The 21,512-nt window shown below is 33.7% G+C and overlaps 1 protein-coding gene across 12 annotated transcripts in view; it reads right to left on the bottom strand.

Moving 5' to 3' along the window:
• acss3 (acyl-CoA synthetase short chain family member 3) overlaps positions 1-21,512 on the bottom strand; it is a 127,211-nt gene that overhangs the window by 73,673 nt on the left and 32,026 nt on the right. For all 12 annotated transcript variants that reach the window (XR_012402104.1, XR_012402105.1, XR_012402106.1 and 9 more), the window contains exons 8-9: positions 19,914-20,065; positions 2,497-2,600 (exon numbers count right to left, since the gene is read on the bottom strand). Coding sequence is in view for 7 of the 12 variants with exons in the window: in XM_073947203.1 (XP_073803304.1) it covers positions 2,497-2,600; positions 19,914-20,065 (256 nt within the window). In the remaining 5 variants the exon portion in view is untranslated. The remainder of the gene's footprint in view (positions 1-2,496; positions 2,601-19,913; positions 20,066-21,512) is intronic.

Genomic DNA, 21,512 nt, shown 5'->3' with positions numbered 1-21,512 from the left:
GTCTTTATTAAATGATCATTTGACTATGGCTTAAGTTGAGACTAGCAGGAGTGTGAGTTGGGATCAAGGCAAATCACTGTTAAAATTAATTTAAATGTTAAAAAGAATTTAAGCCTCATCTTTTATACATTTATAAATCACGATACTTTGCTCTATTTCAGTATACAGTGCTCTATTACAAGCTCACAAGCATGGGTGGAATAAGTATCCTAGTATCATGCTTTTTTATGGCATTTGCTTTGAAAAGTAAATCCCTTAAAATATATGGTGCATGTAAATAATCAAACAAAAAAAACAATAATTATATTATTTAAATTATATTATATTTTTATACATTTTATTCAATATATTAGGGATAAAATTCAATATGAATATCCAATGTCTGCCCTTCTAATGTTGCTACAGTAAATCCACAGAAAAACTTGGTGATTTTTTCCATTTTCTTATTGTATTTCAGGGTGTTTACACAGTTGAAGTCAGACTTATTAGCCTCCCAGTATTTTTGGCCTCTTATTTATTTTTCCCCAATTTCTGTTTAACGGAAAGGAATAATTCAGAACATTTCTAAACATAATAGTTTTAATAACTCATCTCTAATAATTGATTTATTTTATCTTTGCCATGATGACAGTAAATAATATTGATTAGATATTTTTCAAGACACTTCTATACAGCTTAAAGTGACATTTAAAGGCTTAACTAGGTTAAATGAATTAACCAGGCAAATTAGGGTAATTAGCCAAGTTAATGTATAATGATGGTTTGTTCTGTAGACTATATATATATATAAGGGATAATCAATGGCTTGCAATGTTACTGTGTGGTCACCTCCGGAAAATGCATTAAAATCCTTTAATGCACGGCAAGCCATTGATTATCCCACTTATTCCATGGTCATTTGAAAAGGTAGGCCAAGGTAGGCCTTAATTACTGTAGCTTTGCTCTTTTCAGCGCAATATATGTCGGAATTTTTGTCAGTTTTACATGTTGGATTTTCTAGTTCCTCCACTAAATTATGTAACTGACAGGCTGCAACAGACTATTAAGATGCAATTTCATCAGTCCGATCACAGGTGGACAATTAAGACATTTCCAGTCACACCTGGAGTGTGTTTCCTGTCACATTCCAAGTCACATATGTTTCTTTTGTCTTATTTTTTACTATTTCTCTGATGAGGGAGGATCTGTATGTATATTGGCTCTTAACATTACCCTTAATACTGCAAAAGCTGGACTACATTTAGCAGAATTTCAACGTTTTACATTTCATAATAAACCGCCTAGAGCTCAGAGTCAAAATGTTTAAAGTCATGCTATTCTTAAACATAAACTGCCAATTTAACTTTAAAATAACTATATTCTCGCTTGAAAAACACTTAAAACTTGATTTTGTGGCATAATTGATGAGTATTTTTTGATTTTGTGGAATTCCCGTTAAACACTAAAGAAGTCAATGATTGCTGCTTTCCAACATACTTCAATAAATCCGGTTTTGTGTTCAGCAAAAGAAAGAAACAAACAGGTTTGTAAATGTGGAGGAGAGGAGACCATGCTTTCGGTGGTAGGTCTTAATGATTTGCCTCCGCCCATTAGACAGGCATCTTCTTTGTTTCCATTTAAGTCAGCTCTTAAAACTCTTTTTTTTTTCATTGGCATTTGACACCTGTTGTTATTGAACATTATTTTAATGCCTTTTTAGATACTTTAGCTTTATTTTCCTTTATAGTTGATATCTTTTTTTTACTATTATGCTTATTTTGTAGGAATTAGAGAGAGGAATTCAATACCTTTTAAGACCTTTTTAAAGAAAACCACTTTAGGTTTCAACCGGAAATACTGGCGAGATTTTAACTTACAGTATATTTACAAAATGTTAATGTAAGAAACTAATCAAAAACTAAAACCTCATTCACATACTGAATAAAAATCAATTAAATGTAGCTTATTCACTAGGTTGACGCCTATAGAACTGCAGAAACAATGGTGTTGCCTTGATTACTGCAGTAAACAAACCAGCATCATGTCAAATTTAGTAGGATTTCATTGATTTCATAAACTACACAGCATCCTGATATTCACAGATTTAATTCAGGCAAACTTTAGCATACAACCATACATTGCAGAATCAAAAATGATATAAGATTTAATACCTTGCAAAAAAGCATTTAAGACTTTTTAAGGGCCTAAAATTTCTCTACGTTGATTTATCAACTTTTAATACTTTTTAAGACCCTGCAGACAGCCTGTTGTTGTATATTTTTGTACAGCACTTTGGCTCACTTCTGTGTTTTTTTTAAGTGCTCTATAAATAAAGTCTAACTTGACTTGAGAATGTCGTTGCATATCAGTTCTGAAAACCTGCAATGGCACCAGTGCAACTTCTAGCAAAGCGCAGATGTACTGTCCACAATGAGGGTCGCAGAATTACCTGAGCATTTACCAGCAGTACAGAGCCCTGTTTGGCTTATAGGAAATGTGTTAGGTTGACTAACTCACCAGTTTGCCACCAGTGATCCAGCACCGGCACTCCAAAACTCTTCTTGGCCCATTCAAGGGTCTCTATATCACAGCGTTCACCAGCTACAAACAAGTTCCTCAGCCTACAGAAAAAGAAGAAGATAAAATGTTTTTTTGAAAGTCTGTAAACTTCTGAGCAGCTACACATGTCCCTAAAGAATCTGTAGGAAAGAAATGTGAGAAGAACAAGAATGCAGGTGTGCATTAAAAATTTACTGCATCCATTCTTTGAGAGGAGAAACACGAGGAACTGACAAGCGGAGATTGGATGTGGGTTTAAAGGTGAGGAATCACCGCTCCTGTCATCAAACTGGCCACAATCCTCAAACAAGGCACGGATTAAGCCGTGCAGTGGGTGGTCTCATCACAACATCCTTTCATCTACAGTAAACTACACCTGTCATACCGAAGGGATGCTCCAGGAGCAAAGGACAGGCGAAGCATCTCTTCATCAGGGAGGCACGTTTGAAATGCTAATACTCGGCATTCTGAGTGATTCCATTGATTTAGTAACTTGACAAGCACAAGAGCTATGCCACTGGAAAACTGATTTATTTTCTGACTAGTTTTGCATTTAAATGAATAATTAATGTTATCAATAGAAAGTGTTAGTTATTTACATATTAGATCATACATATGTAAACGTGCATAATACATAAATATTATTTCTGCATGCAAATATTGAGCTTTCATTATACAATTACACAATCACAAAATGTTGACTTCAAGGCTGTTCACAGTTTTATAAAGTGTCAATTTTGTACTTACTATATTTATTCAAATTATTTATCTGGATCACATAAAACATATATACAGTTGTGCTCGAATAAACAGCAGTGTCTTAAAGGTGCAGTAGGTCATCTGCCAAAATGATAACCATTACCATAATAGCTTTAACCCCCCCTCTCCTATTTTAAGCTGCTTTAACACAATCTAAATTGTAAAAGCGCTATAGAAATAAAAATGAATTAAACAGAATTGAATTGGAAATAATAAAGACTGCCACAATACCCATTTTATACTGCCTTCTGAATACACATTCAGCAAGTAGGTCCCACTCCATTTTAATGTACAATTCACGCTATCCATTATCCATTAAGAGCTTTAGCGCAATAAACTACTAATTAGTTGCAGATTAATAGTTAGTAAGGTAGTAGTTGAGTTTAGGTGTTGGGTAGAACTAGGAAAGTAAAATAAGATAAAAATGTAACAGTGCTGTAATAGGCATGTAATAAAGCAGTAGTAAATGGGGTGATTTTTTTTACTTAAACTCAAGTTTTACCATTAAGTCTCTTTTCATTTTTGTGTGTACAAAGTTAAATAAACATTTGCATGGAGCATCTTTAGTATGTTTTAGTACTGTTCACATTCATAAAAAATACATTTTGTGCCTGTTCTTACATTTTGGCAAACTCTTTTACATTGGTTATAAAAAAAAGGCATAACAATCTGTAAAGTACTGATTTAAAAAAAGTATGTCACTTGCTCCAAGTGGTTTAATTTTCTCTGGTGGAAATTTAATTTCTCTCATTAATTTTGGCAAAATGTTTAGAATACACCAATAATACTGTGATCTTGAGTTTTTTGTTAGATTAGTTTTGGTAGTGATTCATTTTTGTAAAGCATTCTTGATTCATTCCTTCATTTTTTTTTCGGCTTAGTCCCTTTATTAATCCAAAGTCACCACGGCGGAACGAACTGCCAACTTATCCAGCATATGTTCTATGCAGCGGATGCCCTTCTAGCTGAACCCATCTCTGGGAAACATCCATACACACTCATACACTACGGAGAATATAGCATACCCAATTCACCTGTACCGCATGTTTTTGGACTGTGGGGGAAACCGGAGCACCTAGAGAAAACCCACGCCAACACGAAGAGAACATGCAAACTCCACACAGAAACGCCAACTGACCCAGCCGAGGCTCGAACCGGCGACCTTCTTGCTGTGAGACAACAGCACTACTTACTGCACCACCACATCGCGGTAAAGCATTCTTTATTTTTAATATTAATTTAAAAGAGAGATCTGTGAGGAGTTTGCTCATTTTTGCTGAGCTCTGTATATTCTGAAATAATAAGACTTGTAGACATTAAAAAAATCCCTGTGCAGGATTACTGTATCGACATCCCACTCCACTCTCCCCTATATGATCCCCACTATATCCATTTCTTCTGAGTCAGTGTTTATGATCAAGTAAACCATATTAAAGCTGACTTCTTTCACTGTTCCCCTCCAGGGTCAAACAATGCAGAAACTATTCAATTACCTGGAGTCAAGGTCACATCTGTGTGATCTGCATTACAACAAGCTGCAGTGTGGTGAGCCAAAGCACACGATACACAAACACACACCTTCTGTCCTCCTGATCTCACGCCTGTCGCTTTCAGAGGCACAATCACTGCATGTTTCTCTGCTTTAAATGCCTGACAAAGGTCACCTGACTCAAACACTGCCATTTCATTAAATGTTGGATCTATTGCAAGCCATTTCCACTCCCTCCTCATAAACATCATGTCAAACCCACCTGCCAGATTTCATTCAGGCGTGCGACGAGTGTTTATGTAATATTTGCAGACCATTGGTTTGAAAGCAGAACATTAAACACTATTGCAGTTAAAGGAACGCTCCACTTGTTTTAGAAAAAGGCTAATTTTACAAGACCCCTAAAGTTAAACAGTTGAGATTACAGATTTTTTGCACTTTTAGCTTAGTTTAGCATAAATCATTGAACTGGATTAGACCATTAGCATCTACAGTCAAGCCTGAAATTATTCATACCCCAGGGGTAAGAGTTTTAAAAAATGTTTCTATTTAAAGCTTGACCTTTCTATGGTTACATAGTGTACTAAGATAGACAGAAAATAAAAACTTGCTATAATTCTTGGTAAATTTGCCTAGTAATTACACTCCATTCCAACATACTAATCAAAAGACTTTGCTACTGCATGGCTGCAGCAGGCACAATGATATTACCCAATGCTGCTACCTAGATGGGACTATTTTCAGGTGCTGCATCATACCAGTGCACTCCATTTTAGTACACAATGTATCTAAGCTGTAAATAAGAAAATGGTCAGAAACACTTTATTTTTAAGTGAGATGCTAATGGTCTAATCTGATTCAATGAGTTATGTTAAGCTAAGCTAAAAGTGCTTGGAGATCAGCTGAAAAAATTATAAATGGTTAAACTCATCTGTTTCACTATAGAAGAGCTAATTTCCAAAAAAAGTGGAGTGTTCCTTTATGCCTACAATGTAAAATAAGGCTTAATTTGATCGTAAATGAAATTTATGAGGAAATATTGAAGAAATTAGCTGGAGAAAATGAGACACTTATAGTATAAAAAATAGTATAATTGTAAAACTTTTGGTGCTCTGGTCATGTTACTTTAATGCAAATGATCCTAAAATTAAATCTTCACTTTTTTTAAAAACATATTTGAGTTTCTTTCTTCGGTTGAACAGAAAATTATTTAATTTGAAGAACGATAGTTCTAATTCTTTTTCCTATGGAAGTCAATAGCTGTGTCACATTTCAGAGGCTGCATTCTCTGAAGGATGCAGACTTCAAAGGTGAGTTCTTCGAAGTCCACACAGGTTGAACCGAGCACTTTGAAATGAGACAATCTAGCTTACAGGGGATGGATCTAGTCACCTAGCAACCGTAACAGCTGCTGTTAATAAGCGGTATATGTATTTAAATATTAAGCAATCTGAAGGCAAAACTAAGTTTACAAAAGCTGGAAATATATTTCCTTTGATCCATACATGTGCACATAAAATGTAAACTGTCTATAAAATCACTTTTTAGTAAGACTTTTCATACTCTTCTTGTCTATTTAATGTGTTTTAGATATCCAAGTAAAAAAAAACCTAGATCATACATTTAAAACTGTAATCCAGAGTTTTCTTTTAAAAACATCCTGCCATTATCAGCGAACAATGAATCTTGGGATGTTCAAGGTCACAAAGGATCCGCCATTTACATATTCCGCTACCTGGGAAACAAAGAACGTATTTGGATGCTGCATTTGAACCCTTCGAATGCATCCATCAGAGCAGAGATGCCCAAACTAGGGCCTTAATTTGACCCATCATCCCATCTGAGAAGAGAGGGAGAAAGATGGGAAGGTTGGGGCAAATGCCTTCAACAGAGCTTGCTATTTCTAATTTTAACATAACCTTTGTTTGTTTGTTGGACTGTTAGGATATAAAAAAGCAAATAAAAATGTTTTAATTAAATGTTGTGCATGAATCAGGTTTGTTATTAAACGTAAAAATTCTCAAATTAAGCAAATCAAGTGTATTTAATGTATTCAGCATTGCAAACCATTGTGTCATAAAGGGCATTGTTTGTATTTTATTGCAAGAAGTTCATTATAAAATGTAAAAACTATATAATTATTCATACCATTACAGTGTTTTTCAAATTATTTTAAAATATTAATTAATTCGAAAATCATGGCAACTTTAATGTAATACTTTGGTTTATTTATCTTCGGCCCACCGCCTTCAATTTGGTTTTATCCCTTCATAAGAAAAAGTTTGGGCACCCCTGCATCAGAGGATCTGAAATGAGACTCAGTTAATGGGTACCATCAACCATTCATTCATTCATTCATTCATTCATTCATTCATTTTATTTTCGGCTTAGTCCCTTTAATAATCTGGGGTTGTTACAGTGGAATGAACCACTTTATCCACCAGATGTTTTACGCAGCAGATGCCCTTACAGCTGCAACCATTACTGGGAAATACCATCAACCAGCATGATACCAAATATTTTACAACAGTCAACAGAAAAGAAAACCACACAAGGATTTTTCATTTCTGTGTAAACAATCCAGAGTACACCAGCCACTGGCAGTTGTGCCAAACGTTGTGCCTCTGAATGGTTGTGCACACAACACAGATGAATTATACTGAAGACTCCAGGTGTGCTTATCTAGCGCACTGACCTTCTGCAGATGTGGGTTAACATCAGCCTCATGATCCTGAACCTACAGAGGCAATGCAAATTCTCTGAGCTGGAAGACTCTATTGAGTGGAGTCAAGGCCTCTGGCATGCATTTAAACACACACTGAGAGCCGCAGGTTATACACACGACACACACTCCTGCACTAGAGAACTGACTGAGAGCTTGTGCTTTTGTCTGAAAGTCACGCATCGCACGGCTCCTTTGGGTCGAGCTCAGTTGCCCTTCATTACAATTCATCTTTGAGAATGCTGGTATGTGTAATTTAAATTAAAAAAGAAGAGTGGCTCACTTTATTCATTAAAGGTTGTTTCAAAGATGCATGGCGTAATAACAACTGACTGAGCCAGAGCAAAACAAAGGCCATTTAAAAAGAAAATAATCAGCCGTGTGTTTGTTTTTCTAGTGGAAAAAAATACAACCTCATTATTGCTACAATGATTAGCATAAGAAAGTGTGGAAAAAAAACAAGTGATTGCTATGCAGTGTAAATATTCATGAGGTGTCAAAAAATGTAAACGAGCCCCATCTAGTAAATTACTACCCTTATTATGCTATTACTGGACAGTAATGTTGTAATATATAATACGTTTTAAACTAGCTTCATCTACTGTGCTGCTTAAATGGTTTTGCGTTATAGAAGTCTGAACATTTATCTCTAGGTTCATTTTATTTCTTGTAATATTCTTTCATTATATATATTTTATTATAGATGTTTTATTTTATTATAGATATTTTATTTTATATATATATATATATATATATATATATATATATATATATATATATATATATATATATATATATTAATTTTATTTGATTATTTATTTGATTTTGATTATATATATATAAACACACACACACACACACACAATACAACAAACATTGTGTAATGTCAAAATAAGCACGTATTCGATTTTTGATTCTTGCAACACATTAAAAAAAAAAAGTTGGAATACTAAAGCATTTATCATTTTGTAATGCCATTCCTTTTCACAACACTTTTCACAAAAAAACATTTAGGCACCAAAGACACAGAGTGATAAAGTGTTCCAGATGTAATTTTGTAATATTTTTCCTAAAAACAAGTCTTAGGGTGGGCAACAGTACAGGGTCTTCGTTGTCGCATTTTGCACTTCGAAATAAGCAATACATTCTCAACTGGAAAAAGGTCAGGACTGCAGGCAGGTCAGTCAAGTACCTGTCTCCTCTTCCTCCTTAGCCAGGACATTGTAATGTGTGCAGAATATGGTTCAGAATGTGGAATGTGGTTGTCTTGTTGAAATATGCATGGACATCCATGCAAAAGAAGGCAGCATTTTGTGCTCCAAAATCTCTATGTACTTTTCAGCATTAATGGTGCCATCACAGAAGCGCAAGTTACCACTGACACAACCCCATACCATGACATAGCCTGGCTTTGGGACTTGTTTTCTGGTAACAGTTTGAATTAGGGATGCTCAAAATAATCGATTAACCGTTGACCAAAAGGATGCGTTTGTAACCATTTAATGGTATCAGTTAAACAATTAAAAATTTTATTTCATATATTTTTAGTTTGGCTGCATAAGGGGCCGATCGTATGCAATTTTTTGCGTTAAATATTTGCAAAAAAAGCAAAATGAAAGAAGAATTGCTATTTGATAGACGAGTTGATGCCAAACCAGCGCTGATGCTGATGGCCTCCTGGATCTGCGTCATAAAAAACAAATAGGCTTTAGCTTTATTTTTACAGCTCATAAAGCATGTATGCACATTAATGCAATATCATATTTAATCAACAAAACTGTTTACAAAAACTCTACATATGCGTGTGTTGCCATTGTCTTTTCATCACACAGTGCGCACACTTGAACTGCGAGAGAGAGAGAGGAAACCATATAGCAAGACGTAATCTTTAAAATGATGATTTCTATTAAAAATGTAAAAAGGTTTTGTCATATAATAATAACAGCGGGGCATTAAATAAATGCATATTTTCCGTGGAGCAAGAAATTTAAGGAAGTCTGCAACTTTTATTTCACAGAATTAAAAAACGTGATTGGGGAAAAAATAGCCTTTGCTCATTCTTAAAAAGAATCAGTGTTTTCGTTTTGTAATATAAATGAATAATTTAAGTGGAAAATAATTTAGGGCAGGCCTATTTTTTTTTTTGTTTGTTTGTTTTATTTAGTTTATTCTGTTTTTCTGTGCTATTGGAAACTGCAGGTGTGTGAACATGCTCTGTTGTTATGTTCTGTCATTAATATGCAAGCATATAAATCAGTATTTTAAAATGCATTATTTAATGTGCCAGACACATTAATTTATTGCACAATTAAAAAAAAAAAAATTATAGTAACCGATAAACGAAATGAGCATCCCTAGTTTGGATGATCCTTTTCTTTTTTGGACCGGAGCACAGTGTCCATTTCTTTCAAAAAATACCCGAAATACTGATTCATCTGACCACAGTACACATTTTCACTGTGTGATGGTCTATCCTCCCAGCCCAGACAAGTCGACGGTGCTTCTGAACACTGTTTACATAGGGCTTCCTTTTGGTTCAGTACAGTTTTAACTGGTATTTGTGGATGAAATAATGTACTGTTGTACTCACAAAGTTTTGCAAAAATAGTCCTGAGCCCATTTGGTGATATCGCTTCTAGATGAATGACGATTCTTCATACAGTGCTCCCCCTAAGGGTGATTTGACACCTAGACTTTTGTTTCGGAACCGGTCTCATTTGCCCATTAAGCGCAGTTCGTTTGGCATATGTGAATCCAGCAATCGCGCACAGATCCGCGCCAAAACAATCATTCCGAGATCGCCTGAACGCAGTGTATTATGGATATGTAACAGGCATAGAGTTATATGAAAAGAGAATTATGAGTAGGGCGGGAGGTCATTACAGACATCCCAAGTCTCTCTGGAGTTTCGTGAGTCTCCCGCAAATGCACAGAGAATCCCAGATGCCCGCAAACGAGCGATAATCTCCCGGTAATCTGGCGCCTCCCTCCTTGTCCTCATATACGTTGCGCACCCTTCTCACCCCTCCCCACCGCATCCCTCCTCGCTCTTCAGTTGCACCCTGTCAAACACCACTAAACCACCACCCCCCGACAGCTGAGCAGGACTCTGCAAAATAAACCGGGAAATTCACACATGACTTGTTTTAGCTATTTTGGTCCGTTTAGAAACTTTGCAGTGTCAAAGCAAACTGCACTTTCTTTCGGAACAAATGAAATCGCTTCACAGGTGTGAAAACACCCTAAGAGATCAAATATCACGGTTATTTAGTTTTGGCTCGCACCCTTTTCCTATACGCACTGTAACTCCTCCAGATTCCTTGAATCTTTTAATTATGTTATGCACAGTTGAAGGGGAAATATCCAAATGTCTTCCTATCTTTCTTTTAATAATCTTCCCACGTATTTGTTGGCAAACTGGTGATCCGCGACCCATCTTTGCTCTTAAAGAACTAGATCTTTTTTGGATGCTGCTTTTGTACCACATTATAATTACAATCACCAGTTGACATCACCTCTTTCAAATCACATAATTTTACCCATTTACCTGATTACAAGCCTTAAATTGCTCCTGTCCCAATTTTTTTTTTATTGTGTTGACTGAACCTAAATTGGAATACGTGTTTATTTAGAAAAATGCAATGAAAAACAAAGCAAAGTAAATTTATAAATCATTTTTTTCTTTTTTTATCTGCATTTTCCATACTGTCTCAACTTTTTATGATTTGGGGTTATATATAAATGTTGAAAAATGATTTCCCTTAGGTTTATCTGATGATTGTAAAAGCACAAAAGAACTGCATTTAAGACATCTTTGTAGCTATATGAAAATCTTTACTGTTGCTTTTGATAATTTTTCAAATGCCCTCCTATCACTAACTCACTTTTTCTTTGACCTAGTTACCACAGCGGAATGAACTGCCAAATTCTCTGGTATATGTTTTATGCAGCAGATGTCCTTCTTGCGACAGAGTACACTATTGCCAGAGTTTGTTGAATAATAATAATAATAATAATAATAATAATAATAATAATAATAATAATCAAAACAAAGGGAAAGTTACAGCTGTAACAATATGTCCCATTTATTGCCTGGGCTTGTTATCCGTATCTCTAGATCACATCCGAAAACTTTCTGATGAGAAAGTCTATGGGTGAGTGAATTTGTGGGTGTCTTCTGATCTTTTGATCTACTTTTGCAAAATAAGCTTCCATAATTTACATATGAATCTGAACAAAATTAGCATATTTCTGCTCTGATAATTGCAAAACTATGCCAAATACTGCAGGTTTTGTAATCTGGACTGGAAAGACAGCATTGTGCTTTCCACATATTTAGTCTTCAAATCAAACAAAATGATAATTTCAGAAGGAATAGTTTAAAACCTGTCTGGCTAGAGTTCTCCAATAACACATCCTGTAATGTTTAAGAATGAAGTGGACGGTAAAGTTTATTTTGTGGCTATTCGAACGTATACATTTTTTACCCAATGAAAGCATTTCACTCAAGTGTGTTTTGATCACCCTCCGGAAGCCTTTCAGACATTGTTCACGTATTTAGGATTGTCCACGGTCTAATTTCATCAACAGAAATCCACATTCACCAGGTGGACAATATTTATAATTTTAAATCTCAGATGAAAACTTTTAATGACTTGATGGTATAATATCCTGTCTATTGCTTTTCATTGCTTGTGTTGTATGATGTGCTTGCTATTTACACTACCTGAAAATAAAGTCTTGTTGTCGATCCCCCTTGTGTGCGCAAAAAATAATAACTTGAATTCTAGTTGATCATTTGGAAAAGTGGCAGAAGGTTATCTGTTAAACTGCATCAAGACTTTTGTCTAAGCAAAGTCAGACCTAACTGTGCTAACTGAATAATTAAAAATCAAGGGATGATCATACTTTCTTTTGGCAAAATAAGTGTAATCTAGAGGCCTTTGCCTTTCACTTAAGCCACCTCTGATACCAAATGATCAACTAGAAGTCAAGCTATTAATTGTTGTTCCTAAAACTTGGATAGGCGACAAGACTTTTGTCAGGTAGTGTACTGCAAGGTGTCCTTGAGTGCTTTGAAAAGTGCCTATAAATAAACTTTATTATTATTATTATTTATTTTATTTTATTTTATTATTATTATTTTGTTGTTGTTGTTGTTGTTAAAAACTCATCGTAATGCCAAGAATAAACAAAAGTGTTGTGTTCTGTAGTTCATATCTGTTTATATCTGCCACAAATTGCTTTTGGGTGAATAAAGCTAGACATTGATCTGTCAACTGTTATAAAGAAACTGCACCTCTAAAATCCTCACATAGGCTCCCAAAAGATCTGAGTATTACAAATCCATGGCTGGAGTTAATTTTTTATGATGTACCCAAGAGACTGAAATCTATCATTTTCCTTTCTTCAGCCTGATGCTGTTTTTTCAGTACATCTTTTATTGAAAGATTTAAGATTTATCACTTTATCCTCAGAAGCAATACATACATTTATTCTTAATCCCAAAGTGCATTTGAAATAAACTTAAAATCATGTTTTTAAGATACTAAGGATACCACTGTTTGAGTGTTTATTATTAAATGTAATTCGAGCTCCAATATACAGTATGCAACTCTATTTGTGTGTTTTCATCTCAAACACCAAATGCGCACTAAAGGATGGTGCAATAAAGTAGGTATTTACTTAGATTTCAACAAAATGTTTCTTAAAACCAAGTGTTGTTTAGTGAGGTGAGGATGGAAAATTTCTTTGAAAACCTAATAAAATAACCTAATGTTGTTTTACTGATAGACCACAGTGTAATAAACAAGGAGTTGATTCTTATTATTTTACTGTATAGTGAAAATTATACAATGAAGAGGTATCCCCACTTACAATTGACCTAGTAAATAGTTATATCTTCATAACAATCCCTAATTGCTTACTAGCTTCAAACAGCAGGGGAAGTCTTAAGTTCTCTTTATAATCAATCATCAGCTAAGTGTGAACTCTCGAAAAAAAATGTAGAAATGAACCTAAAGAAACAAATGCAACTGTCTCCTCTATCACTAATTTTAGAATAACTAAACGATTACAATGTTATAAACAAAAGGTTGAAGTTTATTTGTAGATTTATACTCTGTAGAAAAGCTGATACAATGTGATGTGAGCTTTGCAAACAGTCTGCTACTGACTGATAGGACAGTTAAAACAGTACTGGATTAAGTTCATTGACATGAAAGAACCAAAGCAAGCAAGCTTGTATAATTCGAAGGGTCAAAGAAAGCTTGTATATGGTCATGTACAATTAAAATAAATATGTGTTTTTTTCTCTCTCCAATAAAATTAGACTAAAGTTGTAATTGACTCTAATAACACTTTTGTTTAACCATGTGGAGCATGCAACAGTTTTGCAAGCTTTTTTGGTGTCTATAGTGAAGTTTAAATGTCTACATACATATACAATTAATATTTCCCAGACCAGGGAATTTTTTACAGTATTTCTGATCATATTTTTTCTTCTGGAGAAAGTCTTGTTTGTTTTATATTATTAAGCAATATACATTTTTAGATTTTCTACAGAGAAAACCATCAATATAAAATGATTTGCCTAATTACCCTAACCTGCCTAATTAACTGAATTAACCTAATTAAGCCTTTAAACCACCCTTTAAGCTCAATACTATAATCTTGAAAAATTTCTAGTCAAATAATATTTACTGTTATCATGGCAAAGATAAAATAAATCAGTTAATAGATATTAGTTATTAAACTATTACGTTTATAAATGTGTTGAAAATCTTCTTTCCATTAAACAGAAATTGGGGAAAAATTAAAATAATTCTGACTTCAACTGTATATACACCTCCCCTACACAGGAATACAATTTCTATTACTGTTTTATTATTCAACAATGTGAGCTCTCTTTACATCTCTTAACTGGATGTTTATGTAAATGATTAATGTCTAAGTCACTGAGCCTTTAAATGGCCGCTGAGCAGTTATTACAGCCAGAATATCATTTGTGCGCAAGGAAGAAGAAAAAGAAAATGCAGCTCAATAATGTAGTGGTGCTTTAGTTTAACTCAAAGCTATAACCAATGTACAGCAGCTCTATACCGCTTTATTGAAACACATCCATTACCATCACCATGGGAACTGCACTTTTCTTTCTCCTTAGTGCACAGCAAACAGCAACATGGTGCTTGCAGAAACATAACCCACACCAGAATCAACACTGTAATGACATTTCTATTAAACTGAGCCCATTTAGTGTCTACGCCTGAAGGCATTTAACACTTGTGAAAGTTGAAAAATGTCATAACACTAATTAAATTTGTGGAAAAAAGTTTCTTGTATTTGATGAAAAAGGTGTATTTAGAGCTGTTATTTTTTCTCTATTAAACACTGCGGCTAAGCAGGGAAATGACTCAACAAAAGCACTTGACCAATCTCTGAACCCTTTTTACTATTTAATAAGCCCAAAAGTCAAAAGACAGGGTTGTGAAAGCTAAGATAAATGTGTTATGAATAACTATGACTACATTTCCATATCAAACACCGTTACTTACTGACATAACCACTAACACTGCTGGCCATTTGCTGCAAAGTCCTGACTTTTGAGATCTCAACTTAACAGCTTATACAGAAGACTGGCTTTTGGGTAGGAATAAGTAAACTGATTAAAAACCTAATTGACCTATTCACTGCTGAAAAAAATCATTTAAATTAAATAAATAGATTAAATTAAATTAAAATAAAAATTAAGTTAAATTAAATTAAGAATAAAGTGAAATAAAATATTTCACTTATATAAATATTTATAAATAATAAAAAAGGCAGCGTGGTGGCGCAGTGGGTAGCTCTGTTGCCTCACAACAAGAAGGTCCCTAGTTCGAGTCTCGGCTAGGTCAGTTGGCATTTCTGTGTGGAATTTGCATGTTCTCCTCGTGTTTGCATGGGTTTCCTTCGTATGCCCCAGTTTCCCTCACAGTCTAAAGACATGCACCATAGGTTAATTGGTTAAGCTAAATTGGCCGTAATGTATGTTTGTGAATAAGAGTGCTAGGTGTTTCCCAAGGAAAACGTAAGGAAAAGGTAAGGGTTGCAGCTGGAAGGGCATCCGCTGTGTAAAACATATGCTGGATAAGTTGGCAGTTCATTCCGCTGTGGCGACACCTGATTAAAAAAGAAACTAAGCCGAAAAGAAAATGAATGAATGAAAAAAAAAAAATAATAATAATAATAATTAAAAAATAATAATAATAAAATAAAATAAACACCAAGGTAGACTGTAGTGTGGGCAAACTGGATTTGGACATTTACAAGATTAGTTCCTTTCTGATTATTTAGTTAGGTGACATAAAATGTATAAAAGTTCGACAAACTTTCTTCAGCTGAAGAACAATTAGGGCTTTGGATAAATAAATTACAGATTTTTTTCTCCATTTAATGAAATAAATGCTCAACATATGTAATCTTGTTTATATAAAATAAACCTGCTCCTTTGCAGGTTTGAGCTACTAGAACTGTTGCTATGACAATAACTCTCAGATATGTTTTGTAGAACGAAACGATCCTGGATTATTTCAAATCATCAATAACCAAATCCAGCTAAATGAGTAATCCACGTACAAAGAACGGTCCCCTGCTCTCAGCTGGTCTATTTAACAGTCTATTTTAGTTCCTCAAAATAGTAACACGCTAACAATGCACCTTAACACACCTCTTTTCTAGACAGAAACACCCATGTGTCCACAAAGTGGCACAAATGGATTTGCTATTCAAGTTATTGTGGAACGATGGTTTGTTCTGTAGACCAGTGGTTCTCAAACTGTGGTACGCGTACCACTAGTGGTACGCGGGCTTCCTCCTAGTGGTACGCGGAGGAATCGCTGAATAATGAAAGAAACAATTATCACTTTTAATCCTTTAATGCGTAATATAACATTGATGTGATCAGCATTGGCTGTTTTGTGAAGCGTACGATCACAACGCTGTGCTTAGAGTGTTTATTTTAGTGCATTGTTTCATAAGCTGCTGAAAATCAGTTTCCGAAGTTTAAGAATTGATTCTGAAGCGTGATTTGACTGACATGAAAAGTGGCCAATCACAGTCGACCTTGTCTAGTTGCGTGAAACGTATAGGCGGGACAAAGGCTTTCTGTGTTGCAGAGACAGAAAAAATAACTTAAAAACAAATGTTTTGTTGGAATAATGCTTCTTGGATGTTTTCACTACAGAGATGTCTAGCAGAATAATTAAACCGCGGACACATTTCCTGCCTATTTGATGATCTTCATACACGTTTCGCTCTCCGACAGCCAGTCGACTCGCCTCTGACCTGTCACTCCTCTAAATACATTCTGAATGGCGGCGCGGGAATGAAGGTATTGCGCAATTACTCATTTCTGCAAATGTGGCGAGTGCTTTATTTTAACACGAGACATTCGTGTTATTTTAACATTCATGTACGCAAATCGCTAAAACAGATATGCTAGCTCTTAAATAGGCTTTTTTCAAATGAACTGCAAGTGCTCTCATGATCGCCTGTGTGCTCAGATAGAATACAATCGCGATCTGTTCACTATTAAAGTAGACATTATTTATCTTTGCTCCTTAACTAAATTTAGTCAAAAGTATTCAAAGTTATCAAATATTTAGAAATAGATTGATACATGATCGATGACAATGCTAATGGTCTTCTTATTTGGCTGTATTGTGAAGTGAAACTTACTTTTAGCAAAGGTGGAACATTTTTAATTTCTTTACGACAAAATAATTATGCTGAAAATGTTTCTGGATGAGGTATTTGTGTGATTTATACATTTAGCTGTATTCTGATCTGTCCTAAAGCATTACAGGTCAAAGCAATCCATTGTTAGCCAACTCATTGTTTATTTATCACAATTTACAATAAGGCTCTTAAAGCACTGCTTTGATAAATGTTGTGTTGTCATATTTCAAACACCTCAAGTAAAATGAAGTCATTTGTTTATTATTTTTTACTGACAGTGTACTTGTATTTTTTTACGTTTCTATTTTAGATTAAGATCAAGTGTAAAATAAAATCTACATGTGATGTACAGCTATTTAAGAAACAAATTTGCCATATTGTAAAGAAAATAGTGTAAAATATGTAAATAAAAGGCTAAATTTAAATCTTTTTACCATATACTTTAATTTAACCTTTCAAAGCTTAAAAATATATATTTTTAAAAATGGGCAGAAAGTGTCTCTATGGCCTTAAAGATTATTTGGTAGTTTTACTAGTGCTATTGAAAAAGATTAATTGTCATGAAAGGAAAAATTGACTATACTTCCTTTGTTAGTGCACATTATACATGTAGCTTTGGGATGTAAGCAATCAAACCATTAAATTAGGTTTACACTTAAAAAAAAGTGATTTCATAATGAAAATCAGATTTTTTTTTCAAAAGTAACCAACTAGTACTTTTTAAAAGAGTAATTTGTACTTTTACCTAATATTAGTATTATTTACTAAAGTTTTTGTTATTTTAGCAGTGTAATAGTATTTTTACTTGAGTATAAAAAAGATTTCACAAGCACTTAGTGCAGGTTTATTATATTATTAATATATGATTAATAAATATTATTATTAATGGTTTTTATTTGTATCTATTCCTATGCAATGTTTTATGGGTTGCTGAGAATACATTTCAGGTCTTCAATACATAGCATGTCAGTCTTGAGAAAAAAAATAGGTGCTGGAATTGATTTTCATTAGGCTGTGCCTGTATGAACCCTGTCATGTACATTTAACATATATTTCAAGATTTGTCTGAAAGTGTAGGAATATGACATATAGCCTATATTTATAAGGTCCAAGCAGCATTTCCAGCTTTTGATGAATAGGCTACTATGAATACTTTAGATTTAAGTTTTCTTTTTACTTTTTAAGAACAGCGCCATTTTTTTATGAACTTTTAAAAGCACATTTTAACTAAAACTTTTTTTTTTATCTGCAAGCACAGTTAATGTTCAGACTATTTCAAATGTTTAAAGTGACTGACAATAATACATATTCTTACTAATAGGAAGTAATCTGCATCGTTTTAAAACTGTGCACACCTGTAGCTGCTTAATTAGGCTTACGACGCTATTTTTTAATACTGGTTAAAAAATAGCGTCGTAAGGTGGTACTTGGAGAGACGATTTTTTTCTAAGGTGGTACTTAGTGAAAAAAGTTTGAGAACCACTGCTGTAGACTATAGAAAAAATATAGCTTAAAGGGCCCAATAATTTGGACCTTAAAATTTTTATACAAAATAAAAAATTGCTTTTATTCTAGAAAAATGTATGTCAACTACAAATTTATATATATATATATATATATATATATATATATATATATATATATATATATATATATATATATATATATATATATATATATATATACATATATACATATATATATATATATATATATATATATATATATATGTATATATATATATATATATATATATATATATATATATATATATATATATATATATATATGTATATATATATATATATATATATATATATATATATATATATATATATGTATGTATGTATGTATGTATGTATGTATGTGTATATATATATATATATATATATATATATATATATATATATATATATATATATATATATATAAATTTATAGTTGACATACATTTACGTTTGCAGCTGGCTAAATATGGACTTATAATATAATTTAATATAAATATAATATTTAACCATTTTGTATCTGTATGCTCTGAATATTTTCTGTACATATTAACAGTGAATGAATGAACCAATGAATGAATGAATTAATTAATTAATGAAAATTAATTTTTGAATTATAAATGACAAGTATCAAATCGACTTGCATTATTTACAAGAATAAAGCACAGGTACATTTTTCAAACCGTATACATTTAACAATATCCAAGTTGGGTAGCTTTCCAAATATGAAGTAGCACACATACATTTTCATTACCAGTTAAAAATCTTCTCCAAAACACACCTGATCATGTCATTTTGAATGAATTGTTAAAAACAAATACAAAAAGTATTGGATGATTTCTAGATGTCAAAAAATTTATAGTCAATATAATAAATAAATAAAAAACAAAAATTGTCCCCCAGTTTTGCCATTTAAGGCTGAAAAAGTTGCTCAGACAAGCAGCACAAGCGCAGCTTTATTTTCCACTTGGGTTGATATATTTGCACCTTAAGTGTTCAAAAGCTTTTTGAGATTATTTGTACAAATGCCGTTCAATTTTAGTAGAAGCTTTTGTACCTGTGCAGTCAAAAATAAGTGGAAAATAAAACACACTTTTTGGTGTATTTGTGTGAGATGCTTGACTGCACATGTTCCATGTTCTGGGCCATTAAGTGAAGAGTTGCAGATGAAGATTTGAGTTTACCTGTTGAGTGGATACAGTTTGCCGTGTTCTGCCTGAGGGTCTTGCTGGCGAATGGCTCTGATGGCAGTTGGAGCAGTAAACATGCAAGCTGTGCCGTGCTCAGACATCACACGGAAGAAGGCCCCGGGGTCTGGAGTCCCTACAGGTTTACCCTGCGGAAACAACGACTGCTTACAACATCTGAATACTGAAATAAAAGACAAACATCCTAAAGAGATCCTATGATGCTTTATCCTATGATATTTTATAAATGTTTATTTGGTGTACTAGAACATGTTAGTATGTTTTAATGTTTAAAGAGCATTATTTTTCATGAAACTGTGAAAGTGCTCTGATTGGCTAGCTGCCACAGTGTGTTATGATTGACCAAACACCTCAAGTGTGTGTTAAAATTATAAATCCCATAAAAATGTTAAGTTCTAGCTTCCAATGACTTGGGGTAACTGTAAACACAAAGGACCCTACAATTTAACCAGCGCAATAAGGCGCAAGACGTATATGGTATGAGATGTTACCATTTTCATATCAACGTAACAGTAATTTTCATGTTTTGCACCACGTTGTTTAAATAGCAAATCCATTTGTGCCACTTTGTGAACCCATGGGTGTGCTGGTCTAAAAAGAAGGTGGGTTTTTGGCATGTTGCTATTTTGAGGAACTGAAACAGACCAAACTAAAAGTTGGCTTTAAGTCCAGCGCAAAGTGTGGTAGTTATGCGCTTATGCGGGTCCAATTGCTTACACATTGCTTCATGAACACAGGATGTACAGTAACACAAAAAATATCTGTACATATGAAAAAATTTAAGGATTAAAATTTTACTAAACTTATTATTTTGCACATAAATATAAAAATTACTGTCTCCATGCCTTCTTCTCTGGGGGCATTTTTCAGTTTATTCATGACAATTTGCATATTTATTATAATGTTATTACTGTTAGCAGAATTTTTTGTTATTTGCTCATTTATATTTGTTTTAATAAAAACTAGGTTAGATTTGTCCACCTGTCAAGTTTTGGAGATGTAAAAGATCACCATATTGGGCATAAAATGTGTTTGGATATAACTCAGTTTTGTGACCACACTCCATTATTATTGTTCATTTATTCATTTGCTGGAAATAAGAACTGAATTTAGAAACAGTTTTGAAACAAATCTTTGTGCTTAACAAACCGATGAAAATATATAGGCTAATGGGGTTTCAACCCTTTCCTTATCCACAAAAGTAAAGGAGTAAAGTAAAGAGTAAAAGTATCCTTGCACAGATCTGTTTGTTTGACAGTCTGTTTACTGTTTTCTCACTAGTGAAGCGCTCAGTTTTCCACTTACATATTCCACCATGTAAATAGCAAACGCGCCATGGCTAACTCTTAAGGGGAAAAGGAGATGAGACTTTGGTTGGTTTAATTCACGTTACGCTCAAACCACACCCAAAACTCATTAGGAGAATAAGTACAACATCATTAGACCATCCGCTAAGTCACAAACCATATTTTTCCATCCATGATATAGTAAAATTGGATTTGAACACGCACTTAATGCTTTTGTGCCATGCGCTTTAGACATTGCACTTAGATCGGTAAAAAAAGAGTGCAAAGA

The sequence above is a fragment of the Danio rerio genome, chromosome 4 (genome assembly GCF_049306965.1).
Source record: "Danio rerio strain Tuebingen ecotype United States chromosome 4, GRCz12tu, whole genome shotgun sequence".
Classification (NCBI taxonomy): Eukaryota; Metazoa; Chordata; class Actinopteri; order Cypriniformes; family Danionidae; genus Danio; species Danio rerio.
Note: the sequence above shows the minus strand (reverse complement) of the source record. Positions and strands in the feature narration are given on the sequence as shown.